This window comes from Poecilia reticulata, chromosome 4 (assembly GCF_904066995.2).
Source record: "Poecilia reticulata chromosome 4, P_reticulata-male-v2, whole genome shotgun sequence".
NCBI classification, from domain to species: Eukaryota; Metazoa; Chordata; class Actinopteri; order Cyprinodontiformes; family Poeciliidae; genus Poecilia; species Poecilia reticulata.
Genome location: NC_088833.1, coordinates 23,481,524 through 23,508,597, shown reverse-complemented (window position 1 = coordinate 23,508,597; position 27,074 = coordinate 23,481,524). Strand labels below are relative to the sequence as shown.

General features: G+C 40.1%; 1 protein-coding gene across 1 annotated transcript in view; it reads left to right on the top strand.

Annotated features, from left to right (window-relative positions):
* The window catches only part of LOC103463729 (dynein axonemal heavy chain 8), a 41,941-nt gene extending 15,852 nt beyond the window's left edge, over positions 1 to 26,089 (top strand). Inside the window, exons 33-92 of the mRNA XM_081606491.1 lie at positions 12 to 149; positions 244 to 484; positions 584 to 783; positions 2,708 to 2,861; positions 2,954 to 3,117; positions 3,236 to 3,338; positions 3,759 to 3,863; positions 4,185 to 4,346; positions 4,924 to 5,148; positions 5,240 to 5,412; positions 5,509 to 5,687; positions 5,762 to 5,949; positions 6,034 to 6,120; positions 6,206 to 6,313; positions 6,402 to 6,536; positions 6,648 to 6,809; positions 6,904 to 7,150; positions 8,369 to 8,610; positions 8,713 to 8,853; positions 8,934 to 9,165; positions 9,513 to 9,655; positions 9,764 to 9,898; positions 9,999 to 10,121; positions 10,225 to 10,438; positions 10,531 to 10,640; positions 10,720 to 10,883; positions 10,967 to 11,156; positions 11,246 to 11,368; positions 11,455 to 11,585; positions 12,217 to 12,370; positions 12,523 to 12,687; positions 12,851 to 13,077; positions 13,187 to 13,305; positions 13,508 to 13,611; positions 14,268 to 14,444; positions 14,650 to 14,817; positions 14,951 to 15,166; positions 15,720 to 15,857; positions 16,168 to 16,295; positions 16,419 to 16,587; positions 16,674 to 16,829; positions 16,920 to 17,075; positions 17,792 to 17,974; positions 18,101 to 18,206; positions 18,287 to 18,539; positions 18,650 to 18,840; positions 18,921 to 19,042; positions 19,111 to 19,226; positions 19,334 to 19,536; positions 19,944 to 20,017; positions 20,440 to 20,592; positions 20,684 to 20,839; positions 23,653 to 23,769; positions 23,849 to 23,950; positions 24,042 to 24,202; positions 24,300 to 24,461; positions 24,545 to 24,692; positions 24,832 to 25,021; positions 25,425 to 25,546; positions 25,663 to 26,089. Coding sequence (XP_081462617.1) covers positions 12 to 149; positions 244 to 484; positions 584 to 783; positions 2,708 to 2,861; positions 2,954 to 3,117; positions 3,236 to 3,338; positions 3,759 to 3,863; positions 4,185 to 4,346; positions 4,924 to 5,148; positions 5,240 to 5,412; positions 5,509 to 5,687; positions 5,762 to 5,949; positions 6,034 to 6,120; positions 6,206 to 6,313; positions 6,402 to 6,536; positions 6,648 to 6,809; positions 6,904 to 7,150; positions 8,369 to 8,610; positions 8,713 to 8,853; positions 8,934 to 9,165; positions 9,513 to 9,655; positions 9,764 to 9,898; positions 9,999 to 10,121; positions 10,225 to 10,438; positions 10,531 to 10,640; positions 10,720 to 10,883; positions 10,967 to 11,156; positions 11,246 to 11,368; positions 11,455 to 11,585; positions 12,217 to 12,370; positions 12,523 to 12,687; positions 12,851 to 13,077; positions 13,187 to 13,305; positions 13,508 to 13,611; positions 14,268 to 14,444; positions 14,650 to 14,817; positions 14,951 to 15,166; positions 15,720 to 15,857; positions 16,168 to 16,295; positions 16,419 to 16,587; positions 16,674 to 16,829; positions 16,920 to 17,075; positions 17,792 to 17,974; positions 18,101 to 18,206; positions 18,287 to 18,539; positions 18,650 to 18,840; positions 18,921 to 19,042; positions 19,111 to 19,226; positions 19,334 to 19,536; positions 19,944 to 20,017; positions 20,440 to 20,592; positions 20,684 to 20,839; positions 23,653 to 23,769; positions 23,849 to 23,950; positions 24,042 to 24,202; positions 24,300 to 24,461; positions 24,545 to 24,692; positions 24,832 to 25,021; positions 25,425 to 25,546; positions 25,663 to 25,950 — 9,643 coding nt within the window. The 3' untranslated portion in view covers positions 25,951 to 26,089. The remainder of the gene's footprint in view (positions 1 to 11; positions 150 to 243; positions 485 to 583; positions 784 to 2,707; positions 2,862 to 2,953; positions 3,118 to 3,235; positions 3,339 to 3,758; positions 3,864 to 4,184; positions 4,347 to 4,923; positions 5,149 to 5,239; positions 5,413 to 5,508; positions 5,688 to 5,761; positions 5,950 to 6,033; positions 6,121 to 6,205; positions 6,314 to 6,401; positions 6,537 to 6,647; positions 6,810 to 6,903; positions 7,151 to 8,368; positions 8,611 to 8,712; positions 8,854 to 8,933; positions 9,166 to 9,512; positions 9,656 to 9,763; positions 9,899 to 9,998; positions 10,122 to 10,224; positions 10,439 to 10,530; positions 10,641 to 10,719; positions 10,884 to 10,966; positions 11,157 to 11,245; positions 11,369 to 11,454; positions 11,586 to 12,216; positions 12,371 to 12,522; positions 12,688 to 12,850; positions 13,078 to 13,186; positions 13,306 to 13,507; positions 13,612 to 14,267; positions 14,445 to 14,649; positions 14,818 to 14,950; positions 15,167 to 15,719; positions 15,858 to 16,167; positions 16,296 to 16,418; positions 16,588 to 16,673; positions 16,830 to 16,919; positions 17,076 to 17,791; positions 17,975 to 18,100; positions 18,207 to 18,286; positions 18,540 to 18,649; positions 18,841 to 18,920; positions 19,043 to 19,110; positions 19,227 to 19,333; positions 19,537 to 19,943; positions 20,018 to 20,439; positions 20,593 to 20,683; positions 20,840 to 23,652; positions 23,770 to 23,848; positions 23,951 to 24,041; positions 24,203 to 24,299; positions 24,462 to 24,544; positions 24,693 to 24,831; positions 25,022 to 25,424; positions 25,547 to 25,662) is intronic.
* Positions 26,090 to 27,074: the final 985 nt, after the last annotated feature.

Below are 27,074 nucleotides of genomic sequence, written 5' to 3'. Positions count from 1 at the left end.
GTTTCACATAGGAAAGAGCTTGATCTGCTTCAAAAACTATACGGCCTGTATGATGCGGTGATGAGCAAGATTGATGGGTACTACAAAATTCTGTGGACATGTTTGGATATTGAGAAGATCAACGCAGAGCTTTTGGACTTCCAAAATAGGTGAAGTATTTACTATCATAGCTGTTTTGTTTTATTTTATTTTCACTTTCGTGGTATATTCAGACATTATTCTGTGCATTATCTATACCCGTAGGTGTCGGAAGCTCCCCAAGGCCCTGAAGGAATGGCAGGCCTTCGATGACCTAAAGAAGACCATTGATGATTTCAATGAGTCATGCCCTCTGCTTGAAATGATGGCTAACAAATCTATGAACCGCAGACACTGGGATCGGATCACAGCGTTGACCGGACACGAGTTTGAAGTAGAGTCTGAGTCTTTTACCCTGCAGAACATCATGGAGGCCCCTCTTTTGACCTACAAGGATGATATTGAGGTCCGCTTGCAGTTTGCATAAACCTACTTTTCCTTTATTCTTAGATAAAGGGTTGCATTTGTTCATCTGTTTATCTCCTACCTTTTGCTGCTTTCTCAGGATATCTGCATATCAGCTGTAAAGGAGAAGGATATTGAGGCCAAGTTGATACAAGTGAAAGAGCTGTGGGCTGTTCAGAACCTATGCCTGATGAATTTCAAGAACAGAGGCGAGCTAATGCTGAGAGGAACAGAGACGACAGAGATTCTTACCATCCTGGAGGACAGCCTGATGGTGCTCGGTTCACTGCTGAGCAATAGGTAAGAGTCTACTCTTACTGGGGTCCACACATTCAATGCAAACCACTAAAAGTACATAACACACATAGATTGGACAAATTCAAAAATAGAAACAACCACAAAAATCAACATATACAAATACAAAATGGAGATCATGGATCAAAACAAAACAAAGGCTATTTTGAAAAGCGTTTTGCAAAAGAACATTCACTTCAATACATTGAGAAACAAACATTCCGAAAACATGCACAATCAATACAAAAAAATAAAGAAGTAAAAAGAATCATTCAGTATAGTGGTTTTTTTGTGTAAATATCTTCTTGAAGATGTTTAAAATGTATTCTTATGTATCTCCGATGCATTTTTGATAAGGTGTTCCATGTGAATACAACACTATGTAAGGCCGACGTGCTTAAAAGAATTTGCATGAACTTTTGGAAGTATAAATCTACCTTTGAATTCATGTCTAGTTTGATAATCACGTACATTAATACTAAAAAATAATTTATTTTGGCTGGTTTGAATTTATAATGTTTCTTATGAGTAATATCATTTTAAAACTAAACCTCAACCAAATCCATAACCAGGACAATATAACACCCTAACATTACTTTTGAAAACACTGAAAGCTGAACTCAATGAATACCAGAGGAGTATTAAGCCTTCAAATTTATGAAATTATGAATTAAAATAAGATGTTGCATGAGAGACTATAAATACTTTTTCTGGTGTTGATTGTATGCAGAGCTTGATATTTTAGGGTTCCTGGGCCACATCTGGATCTTTAGTTGTTGCCATAAATTGGTAATTTCATATACGAAAAACGTGTTGTTGTTTTTTCTAACAGATTATCATGTTATCACAAAATGTGTGTTCCAATGTTGGCTCTTGAGAAGAAAAGACTGTAACCAGATACCACATGGACATGATAAATAATACCGTATTTTCCGCACTATAAGGCGCACCTTTAATGAATGGCCTATTTTTAAACCATTTTCATATATAAGGCGCACGCGTTATAAGACATATAGAATAGCTTTATATAGTAGTCTGCCCCAGTCGTTGTTTCACTCACAGTGTTGGTGTTGCGATATTGTGCCCAACTGCTTTCTGGGTAACACAGACCAACCGGCACGCTGCTGCCGCAGTCTCTGTCTCTCTTCCCCCGCCCCTCCGCCCCGCTGGCTTTAAATGTATTACCAAACTTTATTAACAAACCAGCGTTCTGACAACTATCCCAGCATGCACCGCGCACTTCTTCTTCTACGGAGGAAAATGAAGTCGGCGGCTGCTTACCGTAGTTGCTAGACCTGTTGTGGCTCAATATTGGTGCACCGGATTATAAGGCGCACTGTCGGAAAATACGGTAATACTGTATTAATGTGCACATATTATTTGGAATGCAGTATTTGTTGGCTGTTATGTAGAACTGAAATTAATACACCACTTGTATTACACATTAACATAATCATCCAATTAGAGAGAGTCTCAATGTAACCGATGGCCATACTTCGTAAATGGACCAGTTTAAGACACTTCAGTTCCTTCAGAGACAGTTGAATGCAATAATATCAGAATCTGTTTTCTTAAATGGTGCAAACTTAGTCTTGTTAGCCTTGGTTCTGTTTAGTGAGAACAGGCTGCTGGCATACATTTTGACTTTTACTTTTCTAAAAAGGAACTGTTAGATAATGCAAAATTTCAGTTATCAACATGGCTTCTCTTATTTTATTGTTCTGTTAGACCACTCTTACCAGCAGCTGATTAAAATGACATTTAGAATTTATTACAAGATGTAGTTTTTGAATAAATTAATCAAGCCAATGATCCATTCATCAACAACACAGTTCCTTGTAGCTCTTTACAAAAACGAAAAAGCCTCCCTCGACTTAAAACAAATTTTGAAGCAGTATTAAAGCAATATCCGTGACGTCTCATTTTACAGGTACAGCACCTACTACAAAGGAGAGATCCAGGACTGGGTCTCAAAGCTTTCAACATCTTCGGAAATTATTGAACTATGGATGATTGTGCAAAACCTGTGGATCTATTTGGAAGCTGTGTTTGTGGGGGGTGACATCGCCAAAGACCTGCCACAGGTGCTGTTCATGTTTTCTGCCTTCATAACCTGAAAATATGATAACTGCAATCCTTCCCTTTGCAAAGTTAACTTTTTTTCCTGCAATTACAGGAGGCAAAACGATTCCAGGATATTGACAAGGCATGGCTTCAGGTCATGAAGCGAGCTCAGAATTTTCCAAACGTGGTGGAGTGCTGCGTGGGGGATCCTACTCTGGGAAAGCTCCTGCCAGACCTTCAGAAACAGCTAGAGCTCTGTCAGAAATCTCTTGCCGGGTAGGTATTTTACAAATAGCTTGCCCCAATATTAGCCCTCCACCCCCAAAAATGAGAACAGAGTTTAACTATGCCAACGTAATCTGGTGCTGAAAATATGCCTTTCTTAATTAAACAGTTACCTGGAGAAAAAGAGGCTCCTGTTCCCACGGTTCTTCTTTGTGTCTGACCCATCTCTTTTGGAAATTCTTGGACAAGCCAGTGATTCTCACACAATACAAGTAAGAACAGATATGCTGAAATAAAGAAAGGATTTCCTAAATGTTTTCAATAATTGCCCCTCGTCAAAGAATACTTTATTGTTCTCATTTTATATGTCACTTTTTTTTTTACATTCTGGAACATTATTTTGTTATATGCTGTAAACAAACTAATTTAATTCAAAATCGTAATAACTGCCAAACTATTTTAGGCAGATATCAGGAAGGTATCCTGATACATTAATTAACATTTGTAGGGTAATAATTATCTTATATTTATTTTTATTTTTTTAAAAAAGCCTTTACTATTCTTGAGTTGGAGAAATGCACAAGAATTCTAATGTGCTTTTACTATAATGTGTCTGCTGTGCGAATGATAATAATTGTTCTTTCATAATTGTTTTTATTGCAAAAAGTATTCTCAAAAAAACATTTTTTCAGGCTCATCTTCTTGGAGTTTTTGACAACGTCAATGAAGTTGAATTTGATTCGTCAGAGTACGATAAGATTTTGACTGCTATCTCACAGGAGGGGGAGAGATTACCAGTAAGTCAACCCAATATTTATCGATTGAGTTTCAGAGATTTGTTTGATTGTTTTTCCAATTCAGTCTGTTTTTTGTTGACTGCTTTTGATCTTAAATACATTTAATGTAGTAAAAAAAAAAAAAGGTATGTTTACTGAATCACACTGTGTGATTTATGTAAAAAGGATTTTGGCTTTGAAGTGTTTTAAAAATGTAGTACTTTCCATTGTCAGAAGAGATATAAAACAAAAAGAAACTTTTGTAGCTGACTTAAAGCTTTTTATCTCTGATCATATAGTACAGTACAATTGCATCAACTTTTCTTTTTTTCATGATTTTAGCTAGACAATGCTGTCATGGCTCGGGGAGCAGTGGAACTATGGCTTGGCGCGCTGCTGCAGGAACAGCAGTCCTCGTTGCACTCTGTCATCAGATCCTCTGACTGGGAGATAAATGATGAAGAGTTTGATCTGCTTACTTTTCTTGATAACTTCCAAGCACAGGTCAGAAGTGATTTGATAGAAATATCAAGTTCCCAGTGATGGGTTTTTGATATGGATGACATGGCTTTCTGCAAAGGGTGGCACAACCACTGGGTGGCACCACGAGACCAATGCTTTCTTTTGTTTTTAAGTCAGAGTAGGCAACATGGGATTAGGTTTGTATTTGGTTGTGTCGTGGGGGGGGGGGGTTGGGGCTGAAAAGCCGGCTTATACAGGACACAATTTATTCAAGAACTGCCACTGTATGCTTTTGACAAATTGTTAGATCTCAGGTCAAGACCATGTGAAGACAGTATTGTGCAAACTTTTATTGTATTTTTAGTAGTAGTAAAGAACTACAAAGTTGAACTAAATAGCCGTGCTGTACAATGAAACGTCCACAATTTTTTTTACACAAAAGGCAAATTAGCTCAAATTTAACCAGTTTTTCCTGCCCCATCAATAATATCCTTTCACTGTCTGCTTCATCAGGGACATCCAAAACTGGAAAGTGTGCTGAGAGACATTGTGGTTTTCTAGTATTTGATTTTGTTAAGAATGAATGTGTTTTTGTGGGCTCTTTGACTCTGGCTTCTAGGTTGGCCTTCTTGGAATCCAGATGATTTGGACAAGAGATTCAGAAGAAGCCCTACTAACCGCTGAGGTTGACAAAGAGATCATGGCCTTCATGAAGAACAAATTTCTTGAACTGCTCTCTGTGCTAATTAAACAAACCACACGAAACCTCAGCAAATTTGATCGGGTCAAATACGAGACTCTGGTCACAATTCATGTACACCAAAGTGACATTTTTAATGACTTGGTAAGGTCTTTGAACGATTCTTCTTAACTTCAACCATTTGGCTTTTCTTGTTTTGAGTCACGTCCAGCTGTATCTCCTTCACTGTGTCCAGGTAAAGAAGCGCATACGATGCATCAACGATTTCGAATGGCTCAAGCAGAGCAGGTTTTACTTCAAGGAGGACATTGACAAAGTCGTTGTGTCAATTACCAACGTTGACTTTACTTATCAGAACGAGTTTCTCGGCTGCACAGATCGTCTGGTCATCACCCCTTTGACTGACAGGCAAGAAAAGAGGGACTTGATGTGGTTTACTTACTTTTTAAAATACTTTTTCCATCTTTATTGCATCTAGAAGCTGCTTATCATTTGTCTGCCTAGGTGTTACATCACATTGGCCCAGGCTTTAGGCATGAGCATGGGGGGAGCCCCTGCTGGTCCAGCTGGCACTGGTAAAACTGAAACTACAAAAGACATGGGTCGCTGCCTGGGCAAGTACGTTGTGGTTTTCAACTGCTCAGATCAGATGGACTTCAGAGGACTTGGCAGAATATATAAAGGTATCTTGAAGCATTTAAAGAATTAATCAAGCAATAGTGTGAAAATTGAATCCGTGCCAATTTTCTGTTATTAGGCCTTGCACAGTCAGGTTCCTGGGGCTGCTTCGATGAGTTCAACAGAATTGACCTGCCGGTCCTTTCCGTTGCTGCTCAACAGATCTCTATTGTTTTGACGGCACGCAAGAAACACAAAACCAGCTTTATTTTTACTGACGGAGACTGTGTGGATCTGAATCCGGAGTTTGGGTTGTTTATTACTATGGTAAGAATGATCATAAGAAAAGATGAAGAGTCTTTGCTATGCAGTTTTTTTGTTGTTGTTTTTTTAAGGTACCTCTTTGTTTAGAACCCTGGATATGCAGGTCGTCAGGAACTTCCTGAAAACCTCAAAGTGCAGTTCAGGACTGTGTCCATGATGGTGCCAGACAGGCAGGTGGGTTAGGAGTGTTTCGACTGAAATAATTCTCCTCCTGTTTGCATTTTGGTTAACGTCTCATCACTGTTTTTTCTTTTAATAGATCATCATGAGAGTAAAACTAGCCAGCTGTGGGTTCAATGAAAATGTTATTTTAGCTCAAAAATTCTTTGTTCTTTACAAACTGTGTGAGGAACAGCTTACAAAACAGGTGGGAACTTTACACGTTGTCCCCAATTACACTTTTTTGCATGATAACTGCCGTTTTTTTGGGACTCAGAATCTGTCTTCCTTGTCAGGTCCATTATGACTTTGGACTAAGGAATATCTTGTCTGTGTTAAGAACACTTGGGGCTAGTAAAAGAGCTCGTCCTGATGACACAGAGTCCAGCATTGTTATGAGGGTACTGCGAGACATGAATCTCTCCAAACTGGTATGGGTCCAAGAGTTTAAGTCTAAGAGGCGTGGTTTGTTGAATTTTGTTGTATTGTGAATACACATGCATAGATTCAGTCTTGTACACATAAATATGTCTTTATTTTAGGTGGATGAGGATGAGCCCCTCTTCCTTAGCCTTATCAATGACCTGTTCCCTGGTATCCAGCTGGATTCAAGTACATATGTAGAACTCCAATCTGCTGTTTCTCATCAAGTTGAGTTAGCAGGTCTTATCAACCACCCACCTTGGAATCTTAAGCTTGTCCAGGTATCATATCATTTAGCTCTTGTTATATAAACAACTTTTCTTTTCTATTATTGTGCATTTCATCCTAAAATTTTGCTTCAAATGTTCATGTTAGCTGTACGAGACGGCACAGGTGCGCCACGGTCTGATGACTTTAGGCCCAAGTGGAGCTGGGAAGACCGCGTCTATCAACATGCTTCAGAGGTCATTGTCTGAATGTGGGATCCCACACAAAGAGATGCGCATGAACCCCAAGGCCATCACTGCCCCCCAGATGTTTGGCCGCCTGGATGCAGCAACCAATGACTGGACAGATGGAATATTTTCAACGCTATGGAGGAGATCGCTCAAAGCTAAAAAGGGTTTGCAGCACAAATATTTCTCATGCAATATAAAATCTCTCATGTTACAAATTATTCTCTGTAAAGAAAAAGAAAAAAGACGGCTCTCTTGAAAGTCGGTGTTATTTTAGATATGAGACAGTGTTTCGTCTCTTGCCACACATGCTGGCATAACTGATCATGGGTTTTATGCCTAAACATAAAGAAATCGATCTTTTCACTGATCAAATAAATCTTAGTTGACATGTCAACCGCTCCAAGAATTCAGTGTGACGAGGTGAACAAATTTTCATCAGTTCAGAGTGTCTTGATAGTGTAGTTCAGCAGTTATCAAACTTCATGTTCTAGATAGGATTAAAGGTCTGGAACAACTAGCGACAATCGCTATTATAGTGCTTTTTCTAGTCCAGAGGACCCCAAAGCACTTCACACTACATTCACTCATTTACCCATTCATCCACACATTCACACGCTGCACTAGCACCACCGGGCCCTCTGACCACCTCCAGTTGGCAGGGCGGGTGAAGTGTTTTGCTCAAGGACACGACGACGGAGACGAACGTTGTGCCGCTCAGGCCAACAACCCACCGATTACTCGATAAACTCCTACCACTATTGCCCTTTACTTTGATTTTGCTTGAATTTTACTAGCAAAACAAATTACAAGGCACTTGTTGACTGTTGTTTGTTCGTGAGCCTAAGCAGCGCTAACGTTTAATGGTGAAATGTAATGAGAAGTCTAATTTTGTAAGAACTGTTATATTGGCCAAATTTGTCATTTTTCTTGCCTTAACAAATCAAGAATCCTTCTTTACACACAAGAGTAAACCAAAATCAAATCAACTTAATGTGTGACATGCAAATAACTTTCTACATGTCCAAACTATCTATGGCAGCTGGACTTGTCAGGAGGTCAAATTATATGCGTCACCAAACAATGCTGCAGCATTTTTTACTTAAGGTCACCTTTGTAGATATTACAAGGTGTGTTTTGATTTATTTTAATTCCTTAATTACTCTATGCAGTAATAACAGATGTGTTCTGTACATTACTGCTTGTATAACTATCCATCCATTATCAGACACTCTTATGCCCAGTGGGGTCACGAAGGGTGCTGGTGCCTGTTTCCAGCGGTCAATGGGCGATAGGCAGGTTGTATAACTAAGCACCCAGAAGGCATGTTACATAATCAACTTAAAAAAAAAAAAAAGTATAGATTGTGGATTATATACTTTTAGGGGAAGCCATATGGATTGTTTTAGATGGCCCTGTGGATGCCATATGGATCGAGAACCTGAATTCTGTGCTGGACGATAACAAAACTCTGACCCTCGCTAATGGAGACCGCATCACTATGTCGCCAACCTGCAAGCTGGTGTTCGAGGTGCACAACATGGACAATGCCTCTCCTGCCACCGTCTCCCGGGTCGGTATGGTGTTCATGAGCTCCTCTGCTCTCAGCTGGCAACCAATTCTCCAGGTACAGCTCATTTTATTCAAATCATAGCAATTGCATATTCATAAAACCCAAACGGTACATAACATGTAGATTGATTAGTTGAAAAAGGTCTTTGTTTTGTAGGGCTGGGCCAAAAAACGCACCGCAAGTGAAGCACAAAGCATTTTGAGTTTATATGACAAAATATTTGCTGACCTTTACTTGTTCATGAAGCAAAATCTTAAACCTAAAATGGATCTTTTGGAGTGCAACTATATCATGCAGGCATGTATTTCAAAGAAACAATTACAAGGTAACTTAGCGTAATGCTTTATGCTCATTTGTGTAAACTTTTTTTCCTTCAGTCGGTTAACCTACTGGAAGGTTTTCTGCCAGCCAAGGAAGTACCGGGCTTTGCCGGAAGCAAGCACCTTGAGCGCATCTTTGTCTTTTGTTTGATGTGGAGCATTGGAGCCATTTTGGAATTAGACGGCAGGGACAAACTAGAAGAGTACATGAGAGGTCATGAAAGCAAGATTGATTTGCCTAAGTCAAAGGAAGGAGAGACTATATTTGAGTACATGGTCGACACCAACGGTAAGCCGGAGTATGTAAAATAAGTTATGTAGATGTGTGACGAGAATGTGTGACCACCATCGCTCTTGGTCTTTGCATTTTTGTCAAATTACTCCCTTTGGGGTCACGGGTGGCTGTTTCTCCAGTGTTTCTGCCGTTTACCAGCTGGGATAGGTTTCAGGTTCCTACAATCTTAAAGGCTACTGTATCAACATAATCCATCGATTTTTACTTGCTCAAAGGAACACACTTTCCAGCAGTAGCTGGAAGCAGTAGCTCGTAACTCTATTTGGAAAATTGTAAAAGGTACTTTTTCATTTGTACAATCAAATGAGGTTTAAATGTGTGGATGACAACTTTTGTTTTAGGAGAATGGTGTCACTGGAACAATCACGTTGGGGAGTACGTCTATCCAACTGACGAAGTGCCCGACTACACTTCCATTCTAGTGCCAAATGTGGACAACACAAGAACCTCGTTCTTGCTAGAAACTATTGCAAAGCAACGCAAGGTGATACCTGCTGCTTTTAGAAGACCTTTTTCCCCCTTCAAATCAGTTTTTTTAATATATATATATATATATATCTGGGTGTAATACAACAATATTTTATACATTTAGGCTGTTCTGCTCATTGGGGAGCAAGGCACAGCTAAGACAGTGATGATCAAAGCCTATGCAAAGAAGTTTGATCCTGAGACGGACCTCTTCAAATCGCTGAATTTCTCCTCTGCCACGGAGCCCATAATGTTTCAGGTTAAGTCTAAAATATATATTTTTTTCCTTATGGTTGAATTTTTACAGGGGTTTTTTTTGTTGTTCTTTATTTTTGTACATGATTGTTTTCTACTTGCAGCGAACAATTGAAAGCTACATTGAGAAACGAATTGGCAGCACCTACGGGCCACCGGGCGGACGACGAATGACTGTTTTTGTTGACGACATAAACATGCCTGTTGTCAACAAATGGGGAGATCAGGTCTTGCATATATTTGCCTCTTTTCCAGTGTTTCCTGCTGAGTTCGTTCAGAAATACAGAATACTTCTTTTTTTTAATTTTTTTAACGCCATCGTCCAACCAGATCACCAACGAGATTGTGCGGCAGATGATGGAAATGACTGGCATGTACAACCTTGACAAACCTGGAGATTTCACGATTGTTGAGGATGTACAGATTCTGGCTGCCATGATTCACCCTGGTGGTGGAAGAAACGACATCCCAGAAAGACTGAAGAGGCAGTTTACCATCTTTAACTGCACTCTGCCATCCAACAACTCCATCGACAAGATCTTTGGTAGCTTTTTGGGAGGGCTTCCATCGCATTTATTTCCTTCATTTTATTTTATTTTGGACATTTTACATTTTTGCCAATTCCTGGTTGTTTAGGCATAATTGGCTGCGGATATTTCCATGAATGCAGGCATTTCAAGCAAAGTGTATCAGACATGATCAAACGTCTAGTGCCTGCTGGACGGATTCTCTGGCAGTGGACAAAGGTCAGTGCTTTGTTTGAGTTTTAATACAGGAAGCTATTTTATTAATACTGATGTTACACTATGATGTTGTCACATTAAGATAAAAATGCTCCCCACACCATCGAAGTTCCACTACATCTTCAATCTGAGGGATTTGTCCAGAATTTGGCAAGGAATGTTAAATGTCAAAGCACCGGAGTGTTACAACATCCCCACACTGTTGGCTCTTTTTAAGAGCGAATGTACCAGGGTGATAGCTGACAGGTAGTGTGCTCACTTTCTCTGGATCCCCACTTGAAAGCCAAAAGTTAGAAAATAAAAAGCCCTAAGATATAGTTTCATTTCAGGTTTATTAACGAGAAAGACAAAGAGTGGTTTGAGGAGAAATTATGTCGTGCGATCCAAGACATTGATTCGAATCTTACCCATGGACTTCATCCCGAGCCATATTTTGTGGACTTCCTCCGCGACGCACCTGAGCCGACAGGAGAAGAAGACGAGGATGCCACTTTTGAAGCGCCTAAAATTTATGAACTGGTATGGAGCCAGTTTTTAATCACTGTTCTTGGTGGCGTTGTAAGATGAAAACCGTCACCCGTGATCTGTGTGAACTAACAATTTCTTAGGTGCCAGATTTTGACTTCTTGTCAGACAAGCTGAAGACGTACCAGGCTCAGCACAATGAGATAATAAAAGGCCTGAGCCTCGATCTGGTTTTCTTCAAAGATGCAATGACTCATCTTGTCAAGGTCAGATTTAAAACCAGCATCAGAGATGCAAGTCTTTCAATGGCAGCTTATTGGACAATGCTAACTTGAGAGTTGCCCTTCTTTAGGTTTCACGGATTATTCGCACTGACAACGGAAATGCTCTGCTTGTGGGTGTTGGAGGATCTGGGAAACAAAGTCTTGCTCGACTGGCTTCATTCATAGGCGGATACAGCGTCTTCCAGATCACGCTGACCAGGTGAAGACAGCAAACATTTTAAACCAGGGGCGGCCAAAGGGCACGACCCTAACCCTAGCCCCCAACTGCAAATTAAAAAAGAATGCAACTTTGAAATCAGGCTAAAAATAATTACACGTCATTTTCATACAATGAAAGCTGTTAAGTGCGACACAAAGATCTTGTATTTTTACCACCAAGTTTTTATAATAAGTAGAACCAAGTCTATCCAGAGTCTCTTGTTAAAAAGCCAACTTTTCTGCACCCAAATAAGCTTTTATTGAATTGATTAAACTTGGCTGAATACATAAAGTGTTTTCAAAGAAAGTGACCCAAATACTGTTCTTATTACTGGAAATAAATTTGTTCAGTAGAGCAACAAATTTGTTATGTTCCTTTTAAGTCCTGGATCTACAATAAATAACATTCATGTTGTAAAAAGCAACAAAAAAAAATATATTATCATTATGTTTTTTGGCCCGCAAGTACTTTTGATTCAATGTGACAAAAGAACGTGGACGCCTCTGTTTTAGTCCAACCGGAGGTCAGAGGGGAACAAGTTCTTTACATGTCTACTTCTGCAAGCACTGGGCAGTTTTTCCTCCCCAAACGCAAGACTATTCTTGAATATTTGTCATTTGCTTTTCAAAAGATCGTACAACATGAATAATTTCAACGATGACCTCAAACTGTTGTACAAAGTAGCTGGAGGTGACGGCAAAGGCATCACCTTCATTTTCACCGACAATGAAATCAAAGACGAAGCCTTCCTCGAACACCTGAACAATGTGCTTTCTTCAGGAGAGGTGAGATCCCGCAATGATTGCAAGACCTTGGGATATTTTTGAAGTTTCATGTCAAGTACTTTAATCCTCTTAAGAGAATTTTTTTTAGATTCTAAAATGCAAGTTTTTGTTTTCAGTCCGGTTAATTTTGTGCTAAATAAACCTGTCTGCAGGTCTCCAATCTTTTTGCAAAAGACGAGATTCAAGAGATCACCCAAAACCTCGTTGGAGCCATGAAAAAGGACTTTCCTCGCATCCCAGCAACCTTCGATAACCTTTATGAGTACTTCATAGCGCGGGCGAAAAAGAATCTGCACGTTGTTCTTTGCTTCTCACCAGTAAGTTAAAATGTACATTTGTTCATTAAAAGCAGCAGAATTTTCACAGTCTTATAAATTTTATTTCATTTTTGTTGTTTCTCATGCTATTTTAAAACTACAGCACTACCTAAATTGTTTTCATTTCATTCCAAATGTTTTTTTTTTGTTTTTTTTTTAATAGGTGGGACAGAAGTTTCGGTCCAGGTGTCAGAAGTTTCCAGGCTTGATATCTGGCTGTACAATGGACTGGTACAGCCCGTGGCCCAGTGAGGCCCTCGTTGCTGTGTCCACTTATTTACTGTCAGAGTTCCCAATGGTTTGTTCTCCCACTGTCAAGACTGCAATGATGAAAACCATGGGAACTTACCACGACAGAGTATCTAATGCTTGTGAAAGTTACTTTGAAAGGTTTTTACATTTGTCTCTTACATTCACACAGATAACATTTACTTTGCATGTTCTTGAAATATTTGTTGGATAAAGTTGCACGATCTCAGAGCTTTTGTTCATTTTTCAGCTTCCGCAGAAGAACTCACGTGACCCCAAAGTCTTACCTCTCTTTCATCAATGGTTATAAATCGTTATACACTGAAAAGCACGACTTCATCAACACTCTGGCAGAGCGCATGAATCTTGGTAAGACGTTTAAGAAGCTGGCTAGCCTGCTACTTACTAATTAACAGAAAAACATAATTTTCATAAATTTATTATGCATGAGCGACGCCTTTTGAACTTCTAGAAGACAATTTAATGTATTCAAATTTACATGTATAAATACTGCTAAAAGTTGTTTGTTTTGTTTAAATGACTCAGGAAGGATTTTTATTAATATTTACAGGTTTAGGAAAGCTGAAGGAGGCCAGTGAGTCTGTGGCTCAACTATCAAAAGATCTTGAAGTGAAAGAGAAAGAGCTGGCTATAGCATCTATCAGAGCAGATGAGGTAAATGATGAACAGGTCGACCTCTTGTGCCCTGCAGAAATGGAAAAATGTACACATACTGGTTGTCTGTCATCATACAGGCTTTGATTTAAGGCTTGCTAAACACACGCCATCAGCAGCAGCAACTTTAAGTAGTTTTTCTTGTGTATTAATCAATCTATAATACCGGCACGTTGTAATGTAATAATTTTTGACCTGCTCTGCTTCACAATGTTGGAATGACAACCTGAGATTCTTCAAATACAGATGTCTTAACAGCGTTTCGAGTATCAGAACTTTAGCTGGGCCCTTACAGCAACACTTTTGTCGTTTCTTTTTGAGCTATTCGGTTATAGGTTGGTTTATGAATTTAGATTTAGCTTCAGAAAGGTTTATGGTCGACTGCGAGGTGCCCAAGTTCTCCAAAACAAACCCAGATCATCCCTCTGTAAGGCAACTGTCTTAAATGTTTTAAAATACTTTTAAATTGTGAGTTTGGACATGTCTATTATTAATATGTAGACAAATGATTGCAATTTATTTATTTATTTTTGGTCTTTCATCATTATTTATTAAGGTTGTGCCTTGTAAGAAGACTATGTAAAAAAAAAAAAACCTGAGATTTTAATTTCATGTCACATGACTTTTTTTTTCCTTTTTTTTGCATTTAAAAATAGGTGTTAGCAGAGGTGACGGTTAGTGCTGAAGCAGCTACCAAAGTGAAGAATGAGGTCCAGGTTGTGAGGGATAGAGCCCAGAAACTTGTGGATGGAATTGAGAAGGAGAAAGCCGTAGCTGAGGGCAAACTGGAGGCAGCCAGGCCAGCTTTGGAAGAAGCAACAGCTGCACTGAATGTGAGATCTCTGTGACTTAAACTGGGGACTCTTCACAACTTACTCACTCTTGACTCTTCACTTTTTTCTTTTTTTCTTTAATGAGGTGTTCACACTAATAGTCTGGTTATTGCTGTACGACTGAAAGACAGGTTGTGTTTTCTGTACCTGAACTTATTTGTGTATCTACAACTTGAGCATTATGCTAATCTTTTGTATTTTACAGACCATCAAACCAGCTGACATTGCTACAGTGAGAAAACTGGCTAAGCCTCCTCATTTGATCATGAGGATTATGGACTGTGTCCTGATTTTATTCACCAAAAGGTTAGACCCGGTTACTGTTGATCCTGAACGGCGCTGCATAAAGCCCTCCTGGATAGAAGCAATGAAGGTAAAAGGAAAAGTCAAGTGCTCTTAAACAACATAAAGACATATAACACTGGTCCACTAATAGCATTAGGACGTTTCCTCTTGTTTATCTTTGCGAATGGGATTGTTTTTTTTGTTTTTTTCCTGCTCTTCAGCTCCTGAGTAGTCCTGGGTTCTTGACGTCCCTTCAGCAATTTCCCAAGGACCAAATCAACGATGAAACAGTCGAACTGCTTCAGCCATACTTTGAAATGGATGACTACACTATGGAGTGTGCCATGAAAGCGTGTGGCAACGTGGCTGGTCTGCTTGCATGGACACGTGCCATGGCCTCGTTCTTTTCCATTAACAAGGAGGTTTTGCCGCTCAAGGTTAGATTTTGAATATTTTCTGCTTTTACTTCTTATTTTAAGGGTATTGGGAGAAGATGTAGGAGTTAGCTGGGATTGGCTTCCAAAAGCGATCCCTACCTTTTCAACCACAAACGGGACTTTATTGTATTCAGACCTTACGTGATGCTCCATTTCCAAGTAGTCCATAATTGTGAAGTGCAAGGAAAATTATGCAGCGTTTTTATGTCTTACAGAGTTTTCCTCTCACTGGACAATTATATACAATTATATACTATTGTGAATTATCACATAAAATTTGAATAAAAATGAGTTTAATATCAAATGTATGAGTAGCAAACAACTGGACTTCTGTTCTTATATCTGAAAGTAGTTTAACCTCTCCTTCAAACACCTTAAAATACATTAGTTTGTGGCTGCTATGACGAAATGTTGAAATGTTCAAGGGTTGTACAATGTTTATGCAATGTTATGTATAAAAAAATAGACTTGGACTTAAAAAAAAACAAAAACATTTGGTATTCCCTACTTCCTGCTTTTAATTCTTAAGTTGTGCTGTTGTTTTTTTGTCCAGGCCAACCTGGCCATTCAAGAGAACCGCCTGAACATCGCTAACAACGAGCTACGCAACGCTGAGGCCACGCTGGCTGAGAAGCAAGCAGAGTTTGACAAAGTCAAGGCTAAATGCGATGCTGCCCTGAAGGAGAAACAGGTATTATCGACGCTTCAAAGTAAAGTTTGCATTTAACACAGTGTAAAAAGATAAAAAATTATGAGCATTATGGGGGAATTTTTCTGCCATAATCCAAGAGCACACATTTTCAGACTGAAAGCAGGATTTCATGTCTTTTGTTCTCAAAACGTCTGCTCTCTTTCGAATAGTCACCGTGCTTTCTCAAACCTCAAAACTTGTCTTTTTGAGAACAAAGGACATAAAATCCTGCTTTCAGACTAGACTGAAGGTGTGTTCTCGAATTATGGCCGAAAAATTCCCCCTTAGACAATTATTGTTTTGTGCTCAGGACCTGTTGGATGACGCAGAGATGTGTAGGAATAAAATGCAGGCTGCGTCTGCCTTGATCGATGGACTTAGTGGAGAGAAAGTTCGCTGGACAGAGCAGAGCAAAGAGTTTAAAGCTCAAATCAACAGGCAGGTCACAAAGAAAAAATGGGTCTTCCCAGTGTAAAGTGTATTATTGCAAGGGCAGGGGCTTACTTAAAAATACTGATTGCGTTGAATAGGAAATAAATTAACTTTTTTTTTCCCTCTTAGACTTATTGGGGATGTGCTCCAGCTTACTGGCTTCCTTTCATACTGCGGGCCGTTCAATCAAAGTTACCGCGACAAGTTGCTGAAGGACTGGCAGGCAGAGCTCCTGAATGACAAAATCCCCTTCTCAGAAAATCTCAACATTATCTCTGCCCTGGTAGATCCTCCGACTGTAAGGACGGCGAGCATCTGGTTTGATTTTACGTCAATACCAGTTACAGATAAACTCCTCGTAAGCTTTCCTGTTCGTCTTTTAAGATAAGCGAGTGGAACCTCCAGGGACTTCCAGGAGACGACTTGTCCGTTCAGAATGGCATCGTTGTCACCAAAGCAACGAGATATCCCCTCCTTATAGATCCCCAGACACAAGGAAGGTCGTGGATTAAAAGGAAAGAAGCGGAAAATGAGCTTCAAGTAAGCAGCCAAATCAATTTAAATTGTGTAGATTTTTTTTCTCCCCCCCTTTGGTCACCCTGATTAGGGAAACTCTGATCTTTTGTCCAGGTCACATCCCTCAACCACAAGTTCTTCCGTACACATTTGGAAGATTGTCTTTCTTTGGGGCGTCCGCTGCTCATTGCAGATATATTTGAAGAGCTTGACCCAGCCCTGGATAATGTGCTTGAGAAAAACTTCATTAAGTCTGGGACCAGTTTTAAGGTATTCAGTTATCATGATTATGTACATTATATCTGCATTTGGTCACTTTTATAAAAAAAGAAGAAAAAAAAGTATTTTACACACTTGTTAAAACTTTCTCTAATATGAGATAGAAACTGGATCTCCTCTCTCTGCCTCCTTCCTGTGGTCCAACAGCTATCTGCAGAAATGCACCGCTCGGTTAGAATCAACCGGTCAGACAGAGCCAGGAGGAGGTTGTTAGCGCTGCTGACTTCTCTTGTGTATGTGCTGCTCAGACCCTCCCCCTTGCTCTCTGCTGCAGTACAGCCTCTTCCCCACAGCAGAGCCTTCTTTGAACGCTCTCGCTCGTTAGCATGGCTGCGGTCGATGATAGCAGACAGTTTTCTTGTAACACTAAGTTACGTTGTTACCTACCAGTTCTAAAGTCCACCTGGGCTCTGATTGGTTGGTTCTGACTGGGAGCTATGCATTTCTGTAGATGGCAGTAGGACAACAGTAAAAGGCAGAAGGGGTCTATTTTTCAGATTCTGTCTCTTGTTATACTGTCATGACATAGTAAATGTTTTACAAAAAAAAAAAATATATATATATATATATATATATATATATATATATATATATATATATATATATATATATATATATATATATATATATATATATAAAAGTTACCTAGTGCAGCAGACAAATTATAAAAAATGTTTCCACTCTTGGCTTTTTCGATCTTGGTTTAGGTTAAAGTCGGCGACAAAGAGATAAGTATAATGGATAGTTTCCGGCTGTATGTAACCACCAAACTGCCTAACCCGGCATACACCCCAGAAGTCAGTGCCAGGACGTCTATCATTGATTTCACTGTCAACATGAAAGGCCTGGAGAACCAGCTGCTAGGGCGAGTCATCCTCAAGGAAAAACAAGTAAGTGCATGCTTTGTTTATTAGCGTTTTTGTTCCATTTTAAAATGTCTTGCTGATAAAAAGTGTTATTCTTACTAGAGCATTGCTGTAACACACGCTGACCTCTGGTTGGATTTTGTTGAACAGGAACTAGAAGCAGAAAGACTGAAGCTGATGGAGGACGTAACCGCCAATAAGAGAAGAATGCAGGAACTGGAAGACAACCTGCTGTACAAACTCAGCTCCACTAAAGGTAGTACAGCTGTCGGTGTACGCTTCTCGTAAGAGTTTTGACTCATTCCCGATGGATTGTTTGTGCTTTTGTGACTAAAGGTTCGCTGGTTGATGATGAGTCCATGATCGGCATCCTGCGAACAACCAAGCAAACTGCTGCCAAAGTTAGTGAAAAGCTAAGTGTGGCGGCAGAAGCTGAGGCAAAAATCAATTTGGCTCAGGCGGAATATCGTCCCGTTGCCTCCCGTGGCAGCATTCTTTACTTCCTCATCACAGAAATGAGCATGGTCAATGTCATGTATCAGACCTCCCTGGGTCAGTTCCTTAAAGTATTCGACATATCCCTGGAAAGGTAAGCGTTCGCCAAGACTGGTCTTAGCATAGCAAACCTTATTTATTTAGCACATGCTTTTAAAAAATTATCAATTTTACTGTCAGTATTTATTGACTGTGCCTTTGCAGGTCTGAAAAGTCCTCCAAAACCCAAACTCGAATTGCAAACATCATTGAATTTTTGACTTTTGAGGTGTTCAAATACACAATCAGAGGCCTTTATGAAAACCACAAGTTTGTCTTCACGCTCTTGTTGACCCTGAAGATTGACTTGCAGAATAACAAAATCGAACACAACAAGTTTCAGATACTGATTAAAGGTATGAACAGTCATTAGCTGGTCTATCTGTTATGATATGCTGTTATATAACAGTAATAATATCTCTGGAAACACATAAAGGTGGTGCAGCTCTAGACTTAAAGACCTGTCCTCCGAAGCCATTTAAATGGATACTGGATATGGTGTGGCTGAACCTGGTGGAACTCAGCAAACTGACACAGTTTGCTAATATCATAAACCAGGCAAGGCCCTACACCTAAATCTGTTGTAGCTCGTACTGCATCGGTGCTGACAGTGGTGCGTTTTGCAGGTGTCCCAAAGTGAGAAAAGCTGGAAACATTGGCTAAATCTCGATGCTCCAGAGGAAGGCATCATCCCTGATGGATATAACTATGTCGACGTCTTCCACAAACTTTTGCTGATAAGGTGGGATTTTTTTTCTTTTTTTTTTTTTCTTTTTTTAGGCTGGCCTCTTTTGTATGCATTCAGGCATGAAATACAACACAGCACAGTTATCCCGTTTCACACTGCAGATCTTGGTGCCCTGATCGAACCTTGTCTCAAGCCATGAAGTACGTGGAAGACTCAATTGGTGCCAGATTTGCCGAACCTGTGATCTTGAATCTTCACGGCACATGGGAGGAAAGTGACGCTCGCACGCCGCTAATTTGCTTCCTCTCTATGGGCTCCGATCCCACCGATCAGATTGAAGCCCTTGCCAAAAGACTCGAACTTGGTGAGTCCTCCTCTCCTGCTCGGTGTGGATATTTGTAGCTTCCTGTATTGTCCCTAAAACAGCATGTCATAACATTATTTTGACCACATTGACACTTAGAAAAATAACTCCTGCCTTTACTCTCTCGTAGGCTGTTTAGCTGAAACCTTTTTAAGAACTTCAAGTAGATTCCTTTTCAGGGCTGAACTGATTAATCAGCTTAATTATGATAATGACATTAACTGTAACTTCGTAATTTTCTGTTTTTGTTATGCAAAGCACCTTGAACCGCCTTGCAGATTAAATGTGCTTTGCAAATAAACTTGATTAACCGATTAATTGAAGCTTGATGGGTGGGTGATAAAACTAGGAAATTGCAATACAAAAAGTCTGATGAGTTTTGCCCACGTACATATTGTGTTTTATAGACTGCAGAGCAATATCAATGGGACAAGGACAAGAGGTTCACGCAAGGAAGCTTATCAAGACATCAATGACGGAGGTATGTATACTCTGTGTTGAATATTGCCTTCAACTGCAGGTTAGCTAACTGCTCAGAGAATTTTGGAAATGCATCTTTACATTTACAGATCTTTTGGGAATATATCTACCAAGATAAGATAGATAAGCAATAAGAATACATACAGTCAGGCTCAAAAAGATTCATACCACTGGAAAATGTAATACCTACTTCAGCAATCCTCGAATCTCCCTGCTGTTTCCTTTAGACTTTTTATTCCTACCCTGGTAGCCGGTTATCTTTGTAAGTTTAACTTGTCATAATCTTTTCATTAAGACCTTCAAATTAATTTTCCACGTCCGTGTCTCTGCATTTGGGTCCATCTTCAAACCTACGACACGTCGTGACAGTTTTCAAGCTACTTAAGCCAGATTATTGAACATTTAACTCGGATTTGTTTACAGGGAGGCTGGGTCCTTCTGCAGAATTGTCACCTGGGGTTAGAGTTCATGGACGAGCTGCTTGAAACGGTCACAGTCACTGAGGCCGTGCATAACACTTTCAGAGTGTGGATCACCACAGAACCACACAATAAGTTCTCTATTACACTCCTGCAGGTAACGCAGAGTAAACTCTACATTCTGACCTACTGGTAACTTAAACAACTACTAGAGCACACAAATATCCTTCTCCTCTTTGTCCTCTCAGTCTTCTATCAAGTTTACCAACGATCCGCCACAGGGAATACGTGCTGGCTTGAAACGAACATTTGCAGGAATTTCACAGCACCAGCTGGAAGCGAGCAACCTGCCCATGTGGAAGCCACTGCTGTACGGTGTGGCCTTTCTTCACACTGCTGTGCAGGTGATTGTATTCAAATGACTTTTTTAAAATTATTATTAAGATGTGCGTAAAATACGACGGAGTATTGGGGCCAGGCTAAGAAAATGAAAAATACAAAATTGCAAGAATAAAGTCAAAATGATACAAGAAAGAAATCGTAATACTACGACTTTATTCTCATAACATTGTGACTTGTACTCGAAATATTATGACTTTATTCTCATGTTATTTTTGACTTTATCCTTGTAATAATATGACTGTTCTTATAAAAATACATTTTCAAGTTAGTATGCCCCTAATACTCTTGTAATAATAGATGCAGACCGGCGAGAACAAAAACTATGCTTTTTACAAAGCGAGTAGCTTGTAAATAACCAGAACTTTTTATTGAACATACAGTCTACTGAAAATGTTGAAAATGCCTTTACTGGGCAAGCTGGGTTGGGGGAAAAAAAAGTATACTTTAGAGCTAACTGTCAGCTAGCTAAGTTTTTTTGCTAGATCCTCAAGCACTCCCGGTCGTCATGTTTCAGATGCATCTCTGTTCCAGCACACTTGATTCAAATCACTGCATGACGTCCTCTGCATCCATCAAATGCTGCAGAAGCCTGTTAATCCTCCTTTCATTTAAATCAGGAGTTTGGAAGCAAGGAGACACTGAAAACATGCCGGGCCGATGCTTGATGAGCCGGTTTGGGAACCACTGCTTTAGAGTAAAATTTTATATTAAAGTACATCAATGTTTTGAGTATTCCAGTAGAATGTAGAGCTTGGACTCTTAAAAAAAAATTAACATCTAAGATTTTTTTGAAAAATGTTTGCAGTTTCTGATTTTCTTTGATGTTCTAGTCCAGTGTTTCTAAACCTTTTTTGGCCCATCGCCCCCCTAGCCCTTATCCATGTCCCTCACCGCCCCCCACCAAAGAGTTTGCAGGCTACTTTGCACTGACCATTATTTTATCATTAATATTACTATCGCTATTGTAGATGTTTAGATTTTTATGCTTGTTTCTGTATTTATCATCAAAAATAATTTCCCAGAGAACAAAAAACTCATGGGAATAGAAATTATTTTCACAGGTGTCTACAAAAATGCAATGAACATTCAAGTTAAAATTTGTAAGTCTAACAGCCAGTCAGAGTGGAAAATTATTCTTATTTTGTGCCATTTTCTAGTTGTTAAATATTCCACAAAATGACCAAATAAAAAATATACAACATGCCAGTTTAAACTTTGAACTATTTGCAAAACGACTGAGCTCTGCAACATTAAAACATGGATAGAACTGTAACTACATTAATCATAACTCTTCTTCTCTTCAGTGTTTGTCAGTTTCTGGTGGTGCAGCTCTGTGCTGCCTTCAGGAGAATGGGACATCAGAGTATCATCCATAAAACTTCACCCTCATGGCATTTATTGTTCAAACCAGAACTTTCAGTGGAAAAACAAAAGTTCCAGGTCCTTTTAATGCCATACAGATATGAGATAGAAACATGGATTATATCTTTATATAGAGCTGTCTATTGATTTATAGATTAATAGTTTCACTGGACAGAAATTACAAAGAACAAATCTGGTTCTTAATCAAATCCTATATTGAAGAAATAAATATATCAAATCTAATTAAAAACATAAAAGTGATCAGTTCTTTACTGTTATGGTCTGTAAGATATATTTATTCTCAGTACTAGATATGGTCTCAACAAACCCATGACATTTGAACAATATTATTTTACCTTTTATGTGGAAATAGTGTCTGTTTATTCTTGCCATACAGTCCTTTGTATTAATTATTTCTCAAAAGGTCTTGCCATACCAATTTATTCCTCTGTATTTACTTTAGTTTCTTAGTTTATTCTTTCATTTTGTTCTTCATTCATTTCCATTTAGTTTCATTTGATTAGTATTATCCTGTCTTGGTTTATTGCTATGTCCACTTTAGTTTCTTTCCTGTTGCTACATTTATTTTATAGTTTATTGACGCTCACCATTGGTAATCTCATCACCTGCTGTGCCTCCTAATCGTCATGTGTTTCACATCATGTGTTGATTTTTCACTGTTCAGCGTCGGATTCTCTGTTTTTATGCCATAATTCACATCTAGTTCGTCGCTCCATTTTATGTCCCGCTTCTCCTGTTTCAGAGTTTTGCACAATGTGCGCGTTTTTTTGTTTTGTTTAAGCCCCTAAGGTGCAGGGCGGTCGGGAAGCATATCGATGGGGACAAGGCAGACTGACATAAACCTTTTAAAACAACGGAAACAATTTCTGCATTCTGATTATTGAAATTTAAAAGTGCTGCGGTACCGTTGTTCAATCACCCCCATTTCATACCGGACCACTTACAGCACCGGTGTTAACGCTAATGAACGTTCTCTATAGTGGCATCACCCATGAAGGGATTTCTTTATTTCTTTATTTAAATAGGTTCATTTTTCAGAGGGATACACAGTGAGGGTATCGTGATTTTAGCTACCAGTAGCAGGAGAACGGAGCTGCGCCAAGAAGCTAACAGAAGCTAACAAACACTGAATAGAAGAAGAGCTGCCATCGATACAGTTGCAGCCAAGCATGGTTTAATGTTACACAATACAGTTTTAACAAGTTGCTCAAAGTCTAAACTGGTATTGTTGTGCATTTAAGGTGTAAAGTTTATTTTCGACCAAACGCCCCCCAAAGGCATCCCAGCGCCCCCCTTTTGTAAAAATGTCTGCCAGCGCCCCCTGCCGTCCTCTGAACGCCCCCTGGGGGGGCGGTACCGCCCACGTTGAGAACCGCTATTCTAGTCAGTGAGGGCAATTTAAAGTTGTTGGGGTTTGTTTTTTTTGTCACAGGAACGACGCAAATTTGGACCTTTGGGTTGGAACATACCTTACGAGTTCAACTCGGCCGACTTCTCTGCAAGTGTGGAGTTTGTTGAGAGACACTTGGATGATTGTGGGCCCAAGCAGGTAAGGGTGTTTCAGAAATGGTCCAAACGTCTGAAGGTCTCTGCCGAATTCATTAGTTTGTCCTTTTTTCCCTCCACAGGATGTCTCATGGGTAACCGTGCGATACATGCTAGCTGAAGTACAATACGGAGGAAGGGTCACAGACGACTACGATAAACGCCTGCTGAAGTGTTTTGCTCGTGTACTACTCCCAGTCTTGTCTTAATTAGTTCCTACATGTCCACTACAGCAACATTTATGAAATACGTGAGACTTTATGCTTTTAACTACAGGTGTGGTTCAGTAAGAAGATGCTAGACCCATCATTTGTCTTCTACACGGGCTACAGAATTCCTGTTTGTGAGACAGTTGAGGAGTACATGATTTACATCCAGAGCTTACCTCCTCTTGACGCACCCGAAGCTTTGGGCCTGCATTCTAATGCCGATATCACGTAAGATGCTGAATTCGTGTGAAGCGCCGTCGCCGTTAAGAGCAAAAAACCCTGACGTCTGACGTCACATTTCTGCTGCATTTTAAACATTTCATAGATATCAGGCCAACACGTCCGCTGAAGTGTTGGACACGATCACCAACATTCAGCCGAAGGAAAGCGGAGGAGGCTCAGGTGCAACTCGAGAGTCCATTGTTTACCACATGGCAGAAGACATGTTGGAGAAATTGCCTGACGACTATGTGCCACATGAGGTCAGGTTTAATCTTTAGGTTTTTGTTATTGCACTAGTTCTTTTGTCCACGAAATCTGAAATGTGTTATTTTCTTGATTGAAGGTCAGAGCCAGGTTGCAGAAGATGGGCGCTCTAAACCCCATGATTATCTTCCTGCGTCAGGAAGTGGATCGAATGCAGAAAATAATCACCGTGGTGCGCACTAGTCTGAGTGACCTGAAGTTGGCTATAGACGGCACTATAATCATGAGCGATGTAAGAGTTCTGTCTGGAAATGTTTTTCGTTCGTTTCCAGCACAAATTCTTTGAAAGGACAACCGCAAATATTTTACACTTCACCTCACTTCCAAAGCATGGGGACGAGCTTCCCGCTGAGCTACGCTTTCTTTCCTAGAACCTCCGTGACGCCTTGGACAACATCTTCGATGCCCGTGTTCCCAGCCTGTGGAAGAACATGTCCTGGGAGTCTTCCACTTTGGGCTTTTGGTTCACTGAACTTCTTGAGAGGAACAAGCAGTTCGACAGCTGGGTGTCTGAAGGCAGACCAAAAACCTTCTGGATGACTGGGTTCTTTAATCCACAAGGTGAGTTTAATTATGCTGACGCAGATTTACACTGATCTTCCGACTCATGGCTTAGAAAATACTCCACATTTATTGTTCACAAGGCGGCAAGAAGAAGAAAGCTTTCTCTTGCCAGAACATTTAAGAAAATAACTTGAGTGCAGAACTCCTGAAAACTCTTCATAGCCCACTGCAGCATATGTCCATTTCGTACCCACACACTCGCTTCAAATTTCTGACTATGCTAACTGTCAAACACCACACAAGACACTCCATCATTCTGTTCTTTCGGGCTTGGAAGTCCATGCAATTCGTTTCTCCCTCAACCCCCATATTCAAGACAGAGCTTTCTTCTTTTGGTGTTTAAAAAAAAAAACTATTATGTGATTGGTTAATTGATGCCAACACCCTGTAATGTCTACAGGTTTTCTCACAGCCATGAGGCAAGAAGTAACCAGGGCCAACAAAGGCTGGGCTTTGGATACCGTCACACTTAACAACAAGGTTTTGAAAAAGGCAAGGGATGAAATCACTGGCCCACCGTTGGTGAGTTTCTTGCCACTTTTTTGTCCGGCAGTCATAGCTGTGAGGAGCTATGACTGCCAAAACAAAAAGAAAGAAATAAACCGAAACCTTTGTTATCAACTTGATTTCCTTACCAGGAGGGAGTTTACGTCCACGGTTTGTACCTGGAAGGTGCCGGCTGGAACAGAAAGAACATCCATCTTAGTGAGCCCTCGCCCAAAGTGTTGTTCGCACCCATGCCCGTGGTCCACATGTTTGCCATCAGATCCACTGCGGCCATTGACCCTAAGCTTTACAGCTGTCCGATCTACAAGAAATCGAGGCGAACAGACCAGAACTACATCACAGCAGTGGCGTTGCCGACCATCCTGTCACCAGACCACTGGATCATGCGCGGGGTTGCTCTGCTCTGCGACATTACATAAACATAGGCTGCATCGTCTTAATGCCTTCAAGGTGTTCAGTAACGACATGCCTATTCATGTTTGTCTCTCAGACACTGCTGGATACCTTTTTTGTTGTTGTTGTTCTAAATCAGTAAATAAACATTTGTCTGAAAGCATATTTTACTTTTTGAAAGATTTCATTCATTTAGATTAGGTGGTGTAGTTGTTAAAAAATTGCAAGCAAATAAGGTGATGTGGGTGTTTTAGAAACTGCTGCTCTACTTGGAGATTCACACACAGACGTCTCTCTGGTTCTGTTTCTATGTTTATTCCACCTTCCGGGGGTAGATCTTCCAGGGCGGACAGGCAAAGACCAGCCTGGAAAAGATCCGAGCAGTATTCTAGAAAGCAGTTCTGGAATACTGTCTCCTCTATTTGCAAAATTCTACAGAAAATTCATCCTCAACACCAATAACATGCTTTTGAGAAGCGTGGCTACAGAGTATATAAAAAAGAATCAGCCAGAAGACGAGCAGCTTGGCCAGACGAATTACTCCCAGGCTCCCAACAGTGTTATAACATTATTCAGTAAGTGTGCAGTTTTTTCTTTAAATGTGATCAACTAAACAGAAAAATGTAATTTTATGCCCTATTACAAGCGAATAATACGTTACACAAGAGCTGTTGTCAGTCAGACATTAAAATGGAATAATAAAAAGAAAAGGTCACACTTTTAAACCATAGTCTGATGTCCATCCATTTATTTTCTTGACACCCTTGTCCCTCAGTGGGGTCGGGAGGGTTGCTGGTGCCCATCTCCAGCTAACGTTCCGGGCGAAAGGCAGGGTACACCCTGGACAGGTCGCCAGTCTGTCGCAGGGCAACACAGAGACACACAAGACAAACAACCATGCACATACACACTCACACCTAGGGACAATTTAGACAGACCAATTAACCTGACAGTCATGTTTTTGGACTGTGGGAGGAAACCGGAGTACCCGGAGAAAACCCACACATGCACAGGGAGAACATGCAAACTCCATGCAGAAAGACCGGGGCCAGGAATCGAACCCAGAACCTTCTTGCTGCAAGGCAACAGCTCTACCAACTGCACCACTGTGTAGCCCAGTCTGATATCTAATGTTTCAAAAGTTTTAATG